Source organism: Canis lupus, chromosome 1 (genome assembly GCF_048164855.1).
Source record: "Canis lupus baileyi chromosome 1, mCanLup2.hap1, whole genome shotgun sequence".
NCBI classification, from domain to species: Eukaryota; Metazoa; Chordata; class Mammalia; order Carnivora; family Canidae; genus Canis; species Canis lupus.
This window is the reverse complement of record NC_132838.1, coordinates 48,265,252-48,285,111: the sequence shown is the minus strand read 5'-3', so window position 1 is coordinate 48,285,111 and position 19,860 is coordinate 48,265,252. Positions and strand designations below refer to the sequence as shown.

Here is a 19,860-nt window from a genome sequence, read left to right as displayed (position 1 = left end):
AAAATATTTACTGATGAAGAATTGCATTTCTTCAGAAATAATGCAAGAGCAGAGGAATGGGATGGGGTCTGGACCAAATGAGTCAACGGTTGTTGAAGCTGGGTAATGGGCATTTAGGCTTCGTTATACTATTGTTTTGGAAATGTTTGACATTCCCCATAAGAGAAAAGGCTTTTTGGGAAACTATAAAAGGTACCAAAGGAAATCTTAGGAAAATTAAAAAAAATAATCCTGCAGTAGAAGAGGACTTCAAATGTGAAACAGAATCTTAATATTCTTAAAAGGGAGGGAGAGTGAAATTTCTCTTCACCCAAATAAAACATACCTGCTTTGCCTGGCAAAAGCCAATATAAATAAGATAAAAATAAATGACAAATGAGTAAAAAAAACACTTGCAATTCATATCACAGACTAAAGGTTAGTTCCCCTACTCTACAGAGTTAACTACAAATCAGTTAAAGGGGGAAAAAAAAAGATGGTTCTAAAAATTGTAAAACATAACTTCTAAAACTAAACAAATATTTTTTCACCTATCAGCATAGCAAGGAAACAAAAATGAAACTCATAACATCATGTTGATGAAGACGTAGGTTCAGGGAAATAGGTTATTCCTATAGTGCAGATGAAGTGAGAGGCAATTCTGGTAATGTCTGTCAGAATTACACACACATCCTCTCTTACTCAGAAATTCCACTTCTAGGAATTCATCCCCTAGAAATACTCACATGTTTGCAAAGTGACGCGCATCAAAGGGTATTCACTGCAGCACTGTTTTGTAGGGACTGGTACAAAATAGAGTGTCCGCAGGAAGCAGAGCACCATGCTCCAGCAAAAAAGAATGAGGGTTTGCTCATTTTTCAGAAGTGCAATTATCTCTAATGAATGCGTTAAGAAAATAAAGCAAAGTATACCTTTTGTGCAGAAAAGGGGGGAAATGCCTCTGCTTGTATGTACATAGAATATCTCTGTAAGGACAGTAAAAAAAACCAGTAACATAGCCCCAAGGAGAGAAGCCAGCTGGCTGGGGGAGGGGACAGATAAGAGAAGAATTTCCAGAATCATCCCCTTTGCACCATTTTAGTGTTGTTGTTTTAACTAATATAAATGTACCCCTGGTCAACAAAATTAAAAATTGAAATCATGGTTTTGTACCTCCACCCAGGAAGCTCAGAACCTGTTGAAAATACCACAATCTATTGGGGAATGCTTCCTTGGTTGTAACAAAACACAAAATGCTCCAAAGTGCAAGAGGACTGGGAGGCCAACAGAATCTGTACTAAAGGCTACATCTTTCTGGAGCTCTCATTCTGAGTACTGTCACTTTCATTGCACAAAAATATATATGTAATACATTTTACAACAACAAAAGCAACACAATTATGTTTAGAGAAGGAAAAGTTTAAAAATGTTCTCTCCCCCCCCCGCCCCCTTGCAAAGGGCACAAAACTCTAACAGAGTTGAAAGTAGCCTTCAAACATCATGCATTTGCCACACATGTTTGCACACACAGAACCAATTAGAAACACCACGGTACCTATGCTCTTCTACGCTTCATGTTTTATTTAATCTTAGGATTGATGCTATCTGCACATCTACCTTGTTCTCTAACACAGCTGCAAGGTTACTAACCCACTTTGCAACTTCTAAGGCAAAGCCCAAGACAACTTAGCTGTGGTTAGGAAGGTAACTTTACCCCCACCCTAAATTAAAATACTTTTATTGTTTTTTCCTGATTATAAAAGGACACATGTAACTAAAAGGGGGCAGAAAGTTGAAAAGCAAACAGTACCCCAAATTCTAAAGACAACGGTTGAAAACTTACATACTCTATTAACAAGGTCTGCCTGCCACCACCACCCCTGCCCCCCTGCCAACCCAGCACTGGGTGTTGATAATGGTTTTCACCCCCACCTCCCCAACACACACACACACACACACACACACACACACACACACACAAGGGAAAGGAAATGTAATCGTTGTCAACATGGTGACGATGAGCTGACTTTGGAGCCAGACCACGCAGGGTCAACTCTCTACTTTACCATTTCAACAGCTTTCTAAACTTGGCCAAATTCCTTCAAGACTGTCTCAAATTCCTCCAGAATAAGATAAGGATAACAGCATGTGCCTTGTGACACAAGTGATAAATGAAGTCATTAATGCGAAATGCTTAGAACAGTGACTGGCACAAAGGGCCCAGTAAATGTCAGTTATCACGACCTCTGGGTCACTTGAACATTATATATACATTCCGTGTTGGGCTAAAAGTTGTAGCATAACTGTCCTCTTTCCAGCCTACCAAGAGGTCTGAACTAGCCTTGGGGTTCAAGACAAAAAACTGAGTACTGGGTTACTTATTCCCTCAGAAGGTGTTTCTGTAATCTGTTATTTCACCAGGTCTCCTGAGAACCAGCCCCACCTCCCAGCAGAGTCTACGATCCCCTGCCCCCCACCCCTGTGTATATGTAGTATTGTGTGCAGGTGGGAAATGACAGCAGAGTGGAGGATAATCTGCAGGGAGTCCCTCAACCCCAATCTTTTGTAAAAATAATAGGATAATGAAAATTCAATAAGAAAACCAAGTCTAAGATAAACTGGCAAAAATCAAAAGTTGATCTGTAAATAATAACTTGATAAAAAAAAATACAATTGGGAGGACATTCCCAATAGCAACAAAACCAAACCACAAAGCCCAAGAGATAACCATGGGCATGATGAACCTTAGTGAAGAAAGGCACATCAATAAATCATATCACATTCCTGAGAACAAAGGGATAACCATAAAGATGTCAGTCTATATACTGCAGTTTCACCCAAAATCTCAAGGGGATATTTTGGGAGAAAGTACAAATAAACTCATCCCAAACATATTGCAACCACTGAAAAAAGGGCACCTGAAACATACTATGACTTCAGAAATACAGAATGACAATACCTTATTTTTAGCACTTCAAAGCCACAAACAAAAAAGGACCGTGTTAAAATCTTTCAACATTTCATCTAGCTCTTTAATACAAACTCAGCATAGTTTCTAAAATGGCACAAAGTACCTTGAAATATTTATTTTCCCCATGACAGTGAAAACTTTGTTCAGATTAAACTGTCCTGTAAGATAAATTCTTGTTTCAGCCATTAGCCCCTTTCAGTTAGTGCTAATAATCATGGTGGGCAAGTACTACTTAGTCTTTACTACACTGATTACTTTGTACTGAGAACTCCAACACTCCCACTTGGGGGGGGAAAATACATGATCTCATGAAAGTTAAGAGAAATAGTCATCACAAAGGAATCTGTCAAAATATTGTATTACATTCAGTGCCTTAAGTTCCTCACGTGAACTGAAATTTCCCCTAAATCTGTATTTCTTAAATACAAAGATTCCCAGAGCTCATTTGTGCACTGGGGAAAGGTATAGGAAAGAGGATCTGAGCCATCATGCAGTCCACTGTTATCTGGCGACCTTGCAGATAAACTGTGAAACACCAAGTATGTGCAGGATGACAAAAATGAATGTGTGCCCTAGAACTCCAGTATCATTGTCTTGGTATAACCTGAATCCACTGAGGGCCTTGGAAGGATTAAACTATTAAAAGTGGAATTAAAGAGGCTATAGTACAGACCAAATAAAACAGAGAAGATAAAGACTAGTACATTAAGTCACACACCAAATTTCAGTAGTTAAAATAACAAGATCAGAATCATAGTAGAAGGCCACAGTGGAGGAACTGGTACTAGATTTTCCCTCTTACCACATACAGCAAAAATAAAAAATAAAAAAAAAAATACTGGACAAAACACGTGAAACAACCGTTTCCAGATCTTGAGCAAAAGGGCAGAACAGGACAGTGAACTCCAAGAGAAGGGAAGCAGATGAAGTGAACCCCAGGATGGCCCCAACCTTCTGCCTGGAGGCACCTTCAGAACCAACCACTAAGAGAAGAATCCAAGCAGAGAGCCCCACGCAGAAAGCACAGGTCCTGCTAAGGTGAAGAGACAGTGAGCCTAGAACTCCAGGAGGCTCAGCAACAGAGGACAGACTCTCAGAAAGCAGCTACCCAAAGAAAAAGCTCCAGAAATCTGCACCAAGGTCTCCTTGAGCCTGCTGATGGATACTAAGATGCACACAATAGGGTAAAACTCTTTAAGACAAAGCAGACAACAATTACAGGGGAGCTCAGAAAATGCTGAGGTCAGGCAGGGCTGGAGTTGTGACAAGCCAGAGTGGAGAAGCTTCACTGAATACATCCAAAGCATTCATGGTAGCAACCCCAACAGGGCTGGGGTTGGGCTAAAAGCACCCTAGGATAAGATTACTGTGGACACTCCTCTTGCCCCCTCAAAACTTAGAATAAGTCTTGAAAAAACTGGACTGATTCACAAGTAATTTAAGTGCCCACCAAAGACACCTTAACAACCTTTAAAGGGAGAACACAAAATCCAGACACTCAGCAACATGCCAACACAATGTCCACTATCCAATAAAAAAATTAATAAAAAAAAAATTAATAGACAAGCCAAGAAAGAGAAAAATGTGACCCAGGACAAAAACATCCATCACTACAAACCACCAGGAAATGACAGACATAATAAAATTGGCAGACACTTTAGAACAGCTACTATAAATATGTTCAAGGACTTAAAGGAACATATGATGATGATGAGAAAAATGGATGTTATATAAAAAAAAGATTCCAATGGAATGACCAGAGCTGTAAAATGCAATTTCTGAAATTAAAAAGTTTACCAGATGGGCTCAATGGAAAATCAGACACTTCAGGAGAAAGGATCAGTGAACCTAAAGAAACAGCAACAGAAAGAAAAGAGGCTGACACAGGGGCAGGGCCTTTGTCTAACACAGGTGTGTTGGAATCCCAGAGGGGCAGGGAGGTAGTACAGAAATTTCTGAAGTAGTCATGGCAAGAATTTTCCAACCTGATGAAACCCACCAATTCAAGAACCCTTAGAATAACACCCCACATACACACACTAAAAAACCACACACACACAAAACAAATACACAAAGAGACGTCATAATCAAGTCGCTGAACACCAGCCATAAGAGAAAAGTCCTGAAAGCAAACCACAGGGGGAAAAAAAGAGATACATGACATACAAAGAAACAGCAACTGAAGACCAGAAACAACAGGAGTCAACATCCAAGTGCTAAAAAGTAACAAAGACCATCAACCTAGGATTCTGTACACAGCAAAATATCCTTCAGAGATTATTGGTAAAATAAAGACATTTTCAGCCAAACAAAAGCCAAGAGCAACCAACAAACTGACACTACGAAAAATATTAAGGGAAGCTCTTTCATCAAAGGAGAATGACACAGAACGGAAACCTGAATACACACACACAGACCATAAACAAATGTCATATAAAAAATTCTCATTGTTTATTTTCCCTAAAAGAAAATGATTTTTAAAAGATGACTTTTATTTTATTATTATTATTTTTAAATATTTTGTTTATTTATTCATGAGAGACACAGAGAGAGAGAGGCAGAGACATAGGCAGAGGGAGAAGCAGGCTCCTTGCAGAGAGCCTGATGTGAGACTTGATCCCAGATCCTGGGATCACGCCCTGAGCCGAAGGCAGATGCTCAACTGCTGAGCCACCCAGGTGTGCTGACTTTTTTTTTGTTTTAAGATTTATTTATTCATTTGAGAAAGAGAGGCAGCGAGTCGGGGAGGGGGGGGGGCGGGGGGGGGGAATCCTCAGACTCCTGCTGAGTGCAGAGCCTCAAGCAGCTCAATCCCATGACCCCATGACCCATGAAACCAAGAGCTGGATGCTTAACTGACTGAGCCACCCAGACACTCCTGAAGCTGACTGGCTTTTAAACCAAGAACGGCAGCAGTGTATTGTGGGGTTTATAATACCAAGAAAGCAGACATACCAGACAGACAGACAGACAAAGAACAGGAGGGAGATCTGGACGGGACCCCCCCCCCCCCCAGGGGGCAGAGTCAGAGTGTGTTAAGGCACAGGTGCATACTGTGATCCTGAAAGCAATCGGGAAGAAAGAAAAAAAATGAGAAAAAGAAACATATATGAATAAATAGCTAATATGCCAGTGATAAAAGTGAAAAGGAATACTATCAAAAATCTAAATAAAAGAAAAAGAAAAAACTTAAACCAAAGACAGGTGCAGCAAATGAAGAAAGAGCAGGAGGTTACACCTGAGCCAAATCGAATCAATAATCACTTTAAATGTCAGTAGTCTAAATGCCTCGATGGTGAGAGACTGTCTCTTGATGACACAGTGAGACCACGATAATAAGTAGTCTGTAAGGAGAGTGTCAGGAGGAAAGGAGACAATGGGCTGAAGAGCCGGAGAATAAAGCTGCCAGCGGAGGGCCAGGGTGCTGAGGGCCGAGCTCCTATTGGGATGCAGGCTGGGGGGACAGACGGCCCGCTGGCTGGGAGACCGTGTCACATACACGTCTGGTGCCATCACATTCAGGGGCCCCGTGCATCTGGGTCACTGGATGTGCATGGAAGCAGGGTCGGAGTCATCCCCAAACAGCAACACTAGACAGGGAAGGTGAGCAGTGAGGAGGGAAGGAGGCCATCAGGGCCCCTTTTTGCTGAAGATAATTGGTCCCAGGAAAAAGGCCAATTTGACAAAAGCTAACTTCAAAAGGTGACAAAGATGTCCTAATATAGGGGGCAAATTTCAGCTTCACAGAAGCTGGAAGAGTGGGGTCCTGGGTCTACCCTCCCACCTTCCACAACTCAGACACCGAACAAAATATGTGAAACAACAGTTTTCAGGCCATGGCCAACAGGCGACCCGGGACAGTGCTCCCGGAGAGGCCACAGGGACTGTGGCCACAGGGCGGGCGGGAAGGAAGCCCAAGCGAAGCCTGTCATCTCTCTGCACGGAGGACCCAGAGACAGGACTGGGGGAGGGCGGATGGCAAAGAGGGGGCAGGAAACAGCTGCGCGGGGGCTGTGTTCTGGAGATCTGCAGAGGGGCCCTTCCTCTGCGTCTCCAACTGAGGACGGGTCAGCATGTGCATGCAAGGAAACCGCCCAGCCATGCAGGAAGAACCACATATGCAGCAGGCAGAACCATCTCCAGAGTTCACAGAGGGCAGGAAATAGCTAGGGTTCACCCCAGCCCTAGTGGAAAAAGCTGGTGATAAAGGACATTGGATAATTGTTCAGACAGGTATCCCCTTAGTGGCAGGGAGAGCACAGCCCAACAGGCTGATCTCATCTCATCCTGCAGGACTTAGAACAAGCATCAGAAAGGTCAAACTGTTTCCAATAACTTAATCGCATTCCAGAAAACAGCTCAAGAAAGTTTTGAAAAATATACAATTATCTAGCACTCACAAAGGTAAAAGTCACCAAATCTGGCAACCGATCAAAAATTATCAGGCGGGAAACCAGACTGCAACGAAGAGAGGAAATCAATGAAAACTGACCCAGAATGTCAATTAGTTCCATCATCTGTGACAAGGTTAACATTAAACATTAAATCATTAAATCATTGTAACTGATAAACATTAAAAATTAAACACTGATACAGCAAATATTCATAAGAGCCAAAAGGTAGACGCTACTCAAGTGTCTGTTAACAGATGAATAAACTACCATGGAGTATTATACAGACATAGAAAGGAATGACAGTCTGACACGCTAAGACACAGATTCACCAGGTGAATTCACCAGGTGTTCATTGGAACCTCATGCCAAGTGAGGGAAGCCGGATACCAAAGGGCGAATACTGCAGGACTCTACCTCAATGAGGCATCTCTAATAGGCAAATTCATAGAGACAGAAAACAGAACAGGGGCTCCCAGGGGCTGGGAGGGGAGATGCTGGATTACTGTTTAATCACAATGCAGAGTTTCCACTAGGGATGGTGGAAAAGCTCTGGAAATTGGTGATGGTTACATCAACCATGGTGAATGTACTGAGGCCACTTGAATCATACACTTAAAAATGGTTAAAATGCTAAGTTTTACGTACATTTTCCACAATTTTGAAGACTATAGAAATAAAAAGGTACAATTATGGGGGAGGGGGGAATGAATGGCACTCTAACTGCACTTTTCTTCCTTCTACGGATAAGCCTTCTGTAGCTGACAGCTGGTGCTAAAACACATTCACAGCGGAGCTGGCCAGCAGCACACTGTGGCTTGAAAAGTCAGAGAAACAAAGATGTGCTCTCAAAGAGGTCGCCAGGAGCCGTAAAGCAAACTAAAATACTTTCAGTACAGCCACCAAACACTGTAAAGCAGATGTGATAAGCTTCACCATCAATGTTTGCTTTAGGGCATCCTTGGGGGTTACTTGTAAGTACCTGGCCTGGGCTCCAACTTCAAAAGACAAAAGACAAAGAAAGAAAGGAAGAATTTAGGAGATGCCAGGAGGAAACACCCCTGGGGGTTGCTTAGGGGCACAATCCATTGAGGGTCAACTTGAAGTCTTGATTTCAGCTCAAGTTCTGGGATCCCTTTGTTGGGTTCTATACTCAGTGGGGAGCCTGCTTAGGGTTCTCTTTCTCTCTCTCTCCCTGCCCCTCCCCCTGCTCAAATAAATAAAATCAAATCTTAAAAAAAAGAAAGAAACTCCCTTGCAGAGCTACAGTGATCATCTATAGCTGATCCCCCCAGCCACAGTGGGGCAACACTCCCCAAATTCCACTTCCTAGCCACTCTGGGACTTTTCAACCTCTCCTGTCTCCCTCCATCAGCATCTAAACACTCATGTCTATCACATCTTGAAAAAGGAAAAAAATCCTCACTCAACTTCAAGGATTCCTTTGACCAAGGTTTCTCTTAATCTAAGAAATCAAAATTTTAAGAAAAGCAGTCGCATTCACAGTGTCTGCTTCACCTGCTCCTCCCCCTCCAACTCTCAGGAGTTGAACTTTGCCAGCTGGCACCCCTGGCACCGCTCCAGCCCAGGACACCAGCAACCTTCACACAGCTAACCTGTGGCACCCTCCCCTCTCTCCTGGCCTCTAGGCCACACTTGACTCTGTTGTCTACTCTTCCTTCCTGAAACATCTTCCTTCCTCTGGCTTCAGGCATGTGCCCGCTACTTCCTCCCTTTCTGTGGTCTGTCCTCTGTTGGGCTCCCTTTGGAGACAGGCTCCCTGTAAATGTTCATGCTCCCCCAGGGGCCTTGTGCTCTCCCTACCTTGTACCCTATACCCACCGTGACAGCTTCATCTGCCATCCATATACTGATGAACCCCAAATCTGTATAGACCTTCCCTCTTTACCTAAGTCCCTTTCATCTCTCAGGTCCCAGCTTTGATTCCACTTAGGGGGAGCCCCCTAAGGCCTCTAAGATCTGCTATGCACCCCTCCTCTGCAGACTGTCCCTGGGCCCACACCATACCTCCCCTTTCACTGTATTTCCATCCCACTATTTGTGCTTGTTAACTTTCCTGCCTTCTCTACTACACTGTAAGTTCCTTTTGTTTTGTTAAGCATAGCACCTGACAGCAGTCACTCAAATATAGGTTAGATGGATGAATTATTAATTCATTCATCACATAGCACAGACGTTTAGATGTTTGAGCTAATGAGTTCTCTGCCATTTCCAAATAAATCCAATTGCCCTATTTCAGTGACGAAATCACAGAAGGTGCACTTTTCTTGAGACAAAAAACTTCATTAGCCCTGGTTTACAGCCTCAGCTAAAGAACCAAAACCTGATAGTTTAGCAGGCAATCATAAAATTCTTGAGTTTATAAACTAAACATTACCTTGCAAAATGTCAATGTTTATTCCAAATGCTTCTTAATTACACTTTTCTAAAACTCTACCATAGTTTTGGAGAAGAATTTCCCCCCCAATATCCTAGTTTTTTCTGCTTAACGCCATCAGAGGCAATTCTCCTGGGATGCAGTGGAATCGCTGAAGTTGATGCTGGCCACCAGATGGAAGCCAGATGATGGATATGATTCATTTGGTCATCCAATGTAACAGGCAGTCACTACTGCCAGGCCCTGCTCCAGGGAGATTCAGTGGTGAAAAGCACAACATCATGTCTACCTCCCCTCAGAGTGTGTTAGTGGGAAGACAGCCACTCAACACACAGGGCGATACAGCTGGTGCTAAGTACAACAAAAGAAATTAGGTGATAAGATCGAATAAGGGGCCAGTGGAGGGCTACTTTAAGATGTGTGGGGAAGGTCACTTTGAGAACTCAGGAATGAGGGAGCTAGCTTGTGAGGAACAAGGATGGAGGAGGAGCCAAGACTAAGTATGGCAGGCAAGAACAGCAAGTGTAACGGCCCCTGTGAGTTTCTAGGTCATGCTAAGGGTAAATAAACCAGAGGTCAAATAATACAAAGGCACATTTACAAAAGAATTTTTAAAATCAACACCTTATTTTTAGCATGACTTCCCTGATGTTTCTATGCAAAACACACACAAAAAAAACACACTTGTATATATAACCTAACCTATGAATAAAATATACTGAAAAGTAGATTATAGGAATCAAGCACTACTAAAATCAGAACAGAAGATGTAGGATATATCACATCAGCTCCCCTGCTCCTTCTGGGGCCCAAGGTAGAAATTATTAATCTCTCAGCAGAGTTTGTGTGTGGCCTCTGCCCTGTTCAACAATGTCCTCCTGGCAGCTCCTGCTTGCCCTCTCTCTGTCCTAAAGGCTCAATCATCAAAATGGATGAAATTTTTTAAAAATTTATTTTTCACGGTCTTTCTTTTGTAAGTATTACATACTTTCCTGGTTTCACAAAGATTACCCTGAAAATACAACTCATTAAAAAAAAAAAAAAAGTCTTCTCTTAATGCCTCGGGATCCTCGTCATAACCATGATTATTGTATAAAGTAAAGGACACTGAATACTTAAGTTTCTAGGCCTCAGCTTTCAAATATGAAAAATGACAGGGTTAGACTAGATGACCTGCAAGTCCCTTTGGGCCTATTTAAAGAACTTAAGTTAAATATTTCACATTGGCAGGTTCTCTTGCATCAACTGCCTGAGGGTCACCCTGTAAGAAGCAAAAACCTTTCCTCTTGCTCTCTGCCATCTGCTTGGCAGCCACAAAACAGCAACCATGCATAAGTGCATCTCCATCCCTGCTGGCCAGGCTGGGGTCCAGATCTGCAGTGCCTGATGGGAGCCCTGTTGCCTGAACACGGCATCCAGCACAATGGCCAGATGCCAAGTGACAAGACCACTTGGGAAGGAGAGGAGTCCTTCAACACAGTCTTCAGTGAGATGGGTGTTGTCAAGCATGTGCCCAGTGTCTGCAGACCTGGAACCGATAGTCATTGATGAAGTTTGCAGTGGCACCCACTGCCAGCTCTTCCACTCTGAGCAGCTCGTCACAGGCAAGGAAGATGCTGTCAATAACTATGCCCAAGTGCACTACACACTGGCAAGGAGATCACTGACCTTGTCTTGGGCCGAATTCAGACTGGCCAACCAGTGCACAGGGTTCCAGGGCTTCTTGGTTGTCCACAGCTTTGGAGGGAGAACTGGTTCTGGGTTCACCTCTGCTGATGGAAGGTTTCTCTGTCGATTATGGCAAGAAGTCCAAGCTAGAGTTCTCCATTTACCCAAACTTCCTTAGTTTCCACAGCTGTACTTGAGCCCTATGACTCCATCTTCACTAACTACACCATCCTGGAGCACTCTGATTGTGCCTTCATGGTAGAACACGAGGCCATATGACATGTCGTAGAAATCTCAATACTGAATGCCCAGCCTACACTAACCTGAACAGGTTGAAAGGTCAAATGCTGTCCTCCATCACTGCTTCCCTCAGAGTTGATGGGGCTCTGAATTCCAGACCAACCTGGTACCCTATCCCTGTATCGACTTCCCTCTGGCCACATATGCCTCTGTCATCTCTGCAGAGAAAGCCTACCACGAACAGCTTTCTGTAGCAGAGATCACCAATGCATGCTCTGAGCCAGGCAACAAGAGGGGGAAATAGGACTGTTGCCATGGCAAATACAGGCCTGCTGCCTGTTGTACTGTGGTAGTGTTCCCAAAGATGTCAATGCTGTCACTGTCATCATCAAGACCAGCATACCATCTAGTTTGTGGACTAGCTCACTGCCTTCAAAGGTGGCATTAATTACCTGCCTCCCACTATAGTACCTGGTGGAGATGTAGCCAAAGTACAGCAAGTTGTGTGTATGTTGAGTGACACCACAGCCAATGCTGAGGCTGGGGCTCACCTGGACAAGTTTGACCTGATGTATACCACGCATACCTTTGATCCCTGGTATGTGGGTGAGGGCATGGAGGAAAGAGAGTTTTCTGAGGCCTGTGAGAACATGGCTGCCCTTGAGAAAGATTATGAGAAGGCTGGTATGGATTCTGCTAAAGGGGAGGGTGAAGAAGGAGAGGAATACTAATCTCTGATCTGTGCTCTGAAGTTAATGCGTATGTAGCAGTATATATTCTCACATACAATTACTGACTTATGCTTTAAAATACAACACTTTGTTACAGACCCAAGCTGCCCATTTCTCTGATGGGTTTGATTAAAGTATCACCCCTGTCTTAAATGAAAGAAAAAAAAAACCCCAAAACTTTCAAGTATTTCAAGAACACTACTATACTTAAGTGAAATATACAGATCTTTAAAATTAAACTACTCAAAATGATGCTTCTCCTTCAACATCAATACACACACAACTGGGTTACATGAGGGATACAGGTGTCTGCTTTTAAACTGCTACTTGGATGAAGAGCAGTACTCTTAACCATGACTTATTTTTACCAGTGGTTCCTCTTTAGGACAATTTCTCTTCTAGATTCGTACAGCTAACATAAAACCACAAAACTAGAGCTGGTTTTATTGTACCGCAGTGTAAGGTAGTAAAATGAGACTGTCAAAGTTAGCAAAATAAAACATAATGCAAAGAGCTAACAAAGGTTCTTAAGCCAAAAACAGAAGAATGGATCATACAGGGTCAAATGAAGAGATTTAGACTAAACAGCAACCAATGAGGAACCTTCCACCAGGCTGGAAATATACCTCTGACCAGATTTCTGCCAGGTCCCTCTTCTACCAGGTGGTCCTTTCTGCCAATTGATAAAATGACCAAGAGGGAAAAGCAAGTGGATGAGGAAAAGTATAACTGGACTGAGGCACTTCGCACATGGCCTTAATTTTCAAAACAGCCCCATGGTAGCAATGGACTCAGCTTTGCAGGAGAAACAGCAGTTCACACCAATTTCACACACTAAGTACCTGGCCTTGAGGTCAAGCGACCAGCAAGTGGAAGAGGTGGCACTTAACCTGGTTTTCTGCCCTGCAGCTTCTGTGGCATCGGAGCCCCTGGGCTGATCTTTCTGCCACAGCTTCCCTCACAGCCATCTCCACACACTGCTGGGAAGCTCCCTTTGCAAAACTGGCATCATTCGCACATCAAGAACTTCTAATGATACCCCCTCACCTAAGATCATCTTCAAATTCATTCCTTGGCAGTCAAGATTCTCCATAATCTAAAAATCTAGGCCTCTCTCCCATTCCATAATACCAAGCCCTCTTGGGCCCCCATGACTCACTTTCAACCCAGTAAGACACCATCAGGATCAACGACATTCATGCCCTCCTTTTCTCCCTTTACTGGACACCTTCCTCCCATTTTCTTAAGGTTTTCATCCCTCCCTCTGGTGAGTCAGGTAAGGTAATCCCTTGTCTACCCAAGGGACAAATCTAGCCTAGGCCAGGGTTTCCCAGTAGTGATGCAATTTGTATTTGAACAAGGGGAGGATGATGGTTCATGTTCTATGAGACTTTCCTGCACATCAGAAGTTTAACATGCCTGCATAATTACAGATGAGGAACCCTAGCCCAGAGTGATTAATCAGCCTATGGTCAAAAAGCAGGAAAGTGGGGAAGCCAGGATCTCAACCCTGGGCTGTCTCATGGCAAAGCCTGGCCTTCCCACACCCCCAAGGGGCTCCTGGCTCCCACTCAAAACATCACCTACTGAGTATATACTACTCATCACTCCACAAGGATATGAAAAGGAGCAAGGAACAGTCATTGTTTCCCAAAGCTAATGGGACAGAGATACAGTGTGATCAAGAGAATGCACTACAAATAAGACAGCAGCAACAGTGGGCAGGGAGGGAGGTGCTGGCAGGGAGGCCACCGGGCAGAAGAAGCAGCGGGGTGTTCCGAGTTTCAGGGAGGTGGTCTGTATCTTTCATTTTCCTATTGAATATGGTCTTGTGCAGCCAACTGTTGTTTGTTTTTTACAACACCAAAACCATGACGGCCTCAAGGACAGAGACTATGTTTGACTCTACTTCTTTTATACCTTCTAGGGTAAACGTAGTTACTTAAGTTGCAGACTCTAGTGAGCACAGAACACCAGCTAACCTGCAATGCCAAGAAAGATTATGTCCCATCACCACTATGAGAATATGTTTTCTTCACTGGATTACATCCACCCTTACTTCTAGGATAGAAGGAAAGATGAGTGCAGAAATTGTAACTATCAAGTTCCCCATACTTGTAAGATCTTTATTTTATTTTAAAGATTTTATTTATTTATTCATGAAAAACAGAGAGACAGAGAGGTAGAGACACAGGCCGAGGGAGAAGCAGGCTCCATGCAGGGAGCCCGACGTGGAACTCAACCCCAGGTCTCCAGGATCATGCCCTGGGCCGAAGGCAGCGCTAAACTGCTGAGTTACCCAGGCTACCCAAGATCTCTAAATTTAAAGAGCTATACTGTTCTTGTTTGTAAAATAGGAAAAACTGATACCACATTACTTTAGTACACTACATTTTGTTGCTTTTTAGAGACATGCCTAAAACCCATTTTCAATGAAAATGTCAGAGAAGTGCTTCTGATCATTGTTTAAATCATGATACAGCCCTAACTGGGATACTGATTTACTCAAGGCAGCTGGTCAACATACGAAAGTGAGGAACAAATGCTGACTTCATCAAGTCCCATCAAGTCTCCTCAAAGTCTCCGGGGCCATGAGAACCACAGTCCAAGGGGGCAATCTCAAGTAAGCAACCACAAATGTCAACAATGTGACTCATGAATAGCAGAGCATCAGGCTGCCTATACCCCCTATGATCACCTTACCAGATTCACCCACACACTCCTTATAGAACATGCAGCATGTTGAACTCTTGCATTTAGGGCGCTACTCCCTCAAACCCATGCAATGTGGTTCTGAACCCCATTTATGTAGTTGTACTTACAGCTGTAGCTGAGCAACCGAATTATTACTATCTTTCACACAAGTCTGTGAAAAAGGAGTGATTGTTCTAGGAAAGTTAGTTGAATGTTTGGAGGAACGTTGATAAAAATTTGTTTAAAAGTTTACTATTAAATAGAGATGAGGCAACAGTTAAGACAAATAGGAAATTGTAATTTTTTAAAATCTAGAATTCTGTATTTACAGTCCTTTGAAATGATTTTTAAATTCTTTAAGCTCTTTAGAAGAAATTAAAAAAGGAAATCATAAGCAATGCATTCTGAGATTATATAAGATGGATCGCTTAGAACTCCAATCAGACCTTGGCTTTCTATCACAGGATTGGTAAATAAATGTCTATTTATGTGTTCTTCTGATTATATAATCCCATTTTCCCCTAATCCTCAGCATCCACCCATTGCTGGCACCACCTAAACTGTACAAAAGGGTTTTAGAAGGGCCTTGTCTGCTGAGGATTCTGTTAAGAAAGGTAAGAGGAAAGCAACACACATACCTATTCTAAAATCTGTGATATGTTAGTAGTAGACACACTACCAATGGCCAAATTTGTTTTAAACTAACACTGGCAGATTCACACAAATACCAATCATAATCATTTAAACCATCACCTAGGCATCTAGCTAAACTAGATGACACAATCCTTATCTTCATGCATATCAAACCATATAAATACAGCAAATTATTAATTTGGGAAAATGTGTACAACTCTACATCTACGAGCCTACCATCAGACTGAGTATTTCAAGATATTAAGGATTTATTCTCAATTTTTAAGTACAATAGGAATAATTGTTTTGTTTTTAAAAAGTCTTATTTGGGGAGATACATACTGAAAATTTTTTTTAAAGATTTTATTTATTTTAAAAAGAGAGAGAGAACATGAGCAGGGGGAGCAGCAGAGCGAGAGGGACAGACTCCATGCTGAGCACAGAGCCCAACATGGGGCTCAATGCCATGACCCTGAAATCATGACCTGAGCTAAAATCAAGAGTCAGATGCTTAACTGACTGGGTCACCCAGGCGCCCCTGCAATTTGCTTCAAAAAAATGAAGGGGAAAATGAACGAGGAAGTTTGGAGGAAAGAAAACTGACCAGGAGTTGGTAGCTGTTGAGGCTGGTAATGGGTACATACTGGGCGGTGGTCGGGTCACTATTCTATGGTATTCTTCATACTATTCTTCTTTTGTCTATGTTTGCAATTTTTATAAATCAAATTAAAATAAAAATATTGAATCATGCCAAACTGCTTAGAGGGTATCTTTAAAACTCACACACATGGAGTTTTAAAGCACAAATAATATGAAATTTCACTTATTTCATACCCCCTTCCCCCCCACAAGAAAAATCACTCATGGAACCAGGAAAAGAATAATGATTCATTGAATCTCAAAATCCTAAGCCAGGATGGTGCCATTTCTTCTAAGCTTGTGAGAACATTCTGACCTAATTCTTGGTGTTCCTGTTGCTTTCTTATACCACTGTTCTCAAAATTGCTGAAGCTTCAGAAAGTTTACTGCTTTAGCAAGCAGTGATTCCTGTTAGAGGAAGAATGTAGTTGGTTGTAATTGGTTATAAATATGCTCATATCTGTTTAAAATCTGTCAGTCTGGAAATATTTCACTTATTGTCTGGGTGAACACCAGTTAAATCAGTAAGGTGATGATGACCACCAAACCAACTATCTTCTACTCCAAATAAGTAAGTGGCCTGATAGGTGTATGTATTTGCTTTCTGTCCATTAGAATCTAAAATTCAGTGTGCTCAAGATTTTTAAAAGTTCATTTACAAACTATTTTCAGCTGACTTGACTGAGATAGCTTCGTACATAAAAGGATAATTTATCTATTTCTTTATTTCTAGTTCCAGTATAGTCAACATATGGTTATTAGTTTCAGGTGTACAATACAGTGACTCAACAATTCTATACATTACTCAGTGCTCATCACGACCAGTATGCTCTTAAAATATAAATTATTTTTTCTTTATTTTCTAGATTTCATTTATTTATTCACGAGAGACACACAGAGAGAGGCAAAGACACAGGCAGAGGGAGAAGCAGGCTCCCCATAGGGAGCTCGATGCAAGACTTGATCCAAAGACCCCGGGATCACAACCTGAGCCAAAGGCAGACACTAAACTGCTGACCCACCCAGGCATCCCTAAATATTTTTTTAAAGGATAATCTATGAATCCTTTTATAGCTCTTTCACTGATTGGCTTAAACATTGCACAGAATTTTCCTAGTGTGACTTTAATTAGACACAATCAATTAAGTCTCAAGAAGAGATAAAATAAGACTTAAGTCCAGTACAAAAGCGAACAGAGCATTAACTCCCCACAGCTAGCTTTGGCCAATAAAGGCAAGCTCAATTCCTTAAAAAAAAGAGACAGAAAAAGAAAAGAGCCTGTGGTTTTAGCTCTGTTGAAAAGGAGCCAGCGGTTTGGCATCTCACTCGGAATGAATGTCACAGACCTCATGGTCACCCAGGTGGCCCCAGACCTGGCAGGCTGGCCCCCTATTACCCACTCCCACCCCCTCCACTCCAGCCCTCCCACCCCCAAACCCCACCCCACCTGCAAGCTGCTCAGGTGGGGAACAATGCTCTGACGCTCAGGCCTCAGGGATCCAAGTGGCAGGCTCCCTCCCTTCCTTCAGGTCTTTCCTGGAGGGTCACTTGCCCAGCAAGGCTTCACTGGCCACCCCGGCTAACGCCGGGTGTGCACATGCACACTCACAGACAACTTCTCTTCCCAGTTATAGCTTCCTTCTTACCGACCTCATTTACTGCAATCTCCTCTGCTAGAAAGCAAGGGTCATGAGAGCGGGGATTTGTAATCATTTCCTTCAATGTTGTATTCCTAACGCTCCAACAGTTTCTGGCCTGTAGAAGGTGCTCAACAACGTACTGAAGGAACAAGGTGACAGGGTGATCCACCCCCGTAAGGAGCCAGTGACGTGTGCCATCTGAAAACTCAGTCCGACGGCTCTGCTCAACATACGTAGTGCTAGGACAGCACTGCCAGGCACCCTGAGGTCTGAATCACACTTCTGTCCTCTACGCCTCCAACATCTGGCCGCCGATAGAACATCTATCGCATTTTGATGTATGAAAGGTAGTTTACCAAAATTAACAGGGCACACCAGGATCATGGCAAAAGAAGCAAACTCACATTGTCAGACACCCAATTTGGGAAATATATCTAAAGTTTTGGATAAATCTGAAGCAGACAGAAAGGTTGATCCCCTCCACAAGAGTAACATGAAAGTAGAAAAATCTGTTTCAGCTCCCAGACTCTAGATCTTGGGGCCTAACAGATCGTAGTTTATAGTCTATTTTTGTAATAACACGAATAACACCACTCCACCATAACTACCATCCCTGGCTATACGCCAGATGCTTGGTAAGCCCTTTGCATGAATTTTTACTAATTCTTGAAATTATTTGGTAGAGACAGTATTTTTGAAATGTAATTTTTTTCATCCTCAGGGTTTTCGTTTGCCTCATCTTTACGCCTACCTGCCCAACCCAAACCAGCAGTGCCCACTGCCCTGGGAGAGGGACAGGCCGTGGCAAAACATGAGAGCCTTTCCAGCTACAGGCTCCAAAGACCCTCAGAATAGAGGGACCTCTAGGCCTACACAGAAAACACACCCGTGAGAAATACCGCACAGGAGAGACAAGACAGGGCCTCTGTTTCCCCCACTGCCACCTCCACTCCCAACTCCTGGGACAGAGACAGTGGAGACGTACAGAACACATCCTGAGGTGAGGGTGAGCCCTGGGGAGAGCACGCCCCACAGTGCTAGAGCCCCAGTGAAGTGGCACATCGACTGGAGGGGAAAAGGCAGCTATTTATTGCATTAGGACAGAAAGTATCTGAGCTTTGCAGAGATTTGTGTCCCACTAGAGTATGACAACAGCAAAATGGTTCCCATTCCCTGGGGCACAGCAAGGAAGGATGGAGAGAGCTGCTTCACTGGGGGAGCAGACTCTAAGAGCAAGCGACACCTCGATGCTGCTGCAGAGAGGTCAATGGAGGGCAAGACAACATGGGGTCCCAGAGGTCATGATGTTATGAAGGGATCCCCATCCTCAAACCATACCTAAGCCTAGGCAAGACGACGAGATCCACGAACTCATATTTGAGTTCCACATCGCCAGTAGCATGGGGCCATAATTTGTTGTAAATTATTAATGGAAAATACAGTTCTGTTTTTTCCCCACTTGGACTGTGGAATTCACACTTGAGTTCATATTACCACTTGCATTTTACAGATGAGGAACCTGAAGCATTAGGTAACTTTCCAAAGTAACACAGCTGGATTTGATTGGGATCTGAGCCCAGACTCTCAATCTCTATGCTATACCACCACCATTGCACTGAAACACATAAACTTCATAATCATCAAACTTCAAATCATCATAAAACTGATTTGTTCATTGCACCTCTAATAGAAAACCCAACAAAATCTCTCTCCTAAGTATAAGCTTAAAGTATAGCAAATACTAGTAAGGGAAATGGGCTTTTATGCAATAGCTACCTTGAATCATAGAGGGATCCCAATAACCTCAAAATTTTTTTTACAATTTTTTGAGAGAAAGAGAGCCCACGTGCACACACATGCAAGGTGGGGGAGGTGC

General features: G+C 42.9%; 1 protein-coding gene across 9 annotated transcripts in view; it reads right to left on the bottom strand.

Annotated features, from left to right (window-relative positions):
* Positions 1–19,860, bottom strand: part of SNX9 (sorting nexin 9) — a 114,136-nt gene that overhangs the window by 80,744 nt on the left and 13,532 nt on the right. For 2 of the 9 annotated variants that reach the window (XM_072829056.1, XM_072829021.1), the window contains exon 1: positions 2,046–2,181. The exons of 6 other annotated variants lie outside the window; for them this stretch is intronic. In XM_072829056.1, coding sequence (XP_072685157.1) covers positions 2,046–2,048 — 3 coding nt within the window. In that variant the 5' untranslated portion in view covers positions 2,049–2,181. Of the gene's footprint in view, positions 1–2,045; positions 2,182–11,407; positions 11,433–19,860 lie in introns of those variants that run through there. One more of the 9 variants, XM_072829037.1, reaches the window with a different exon arrangement.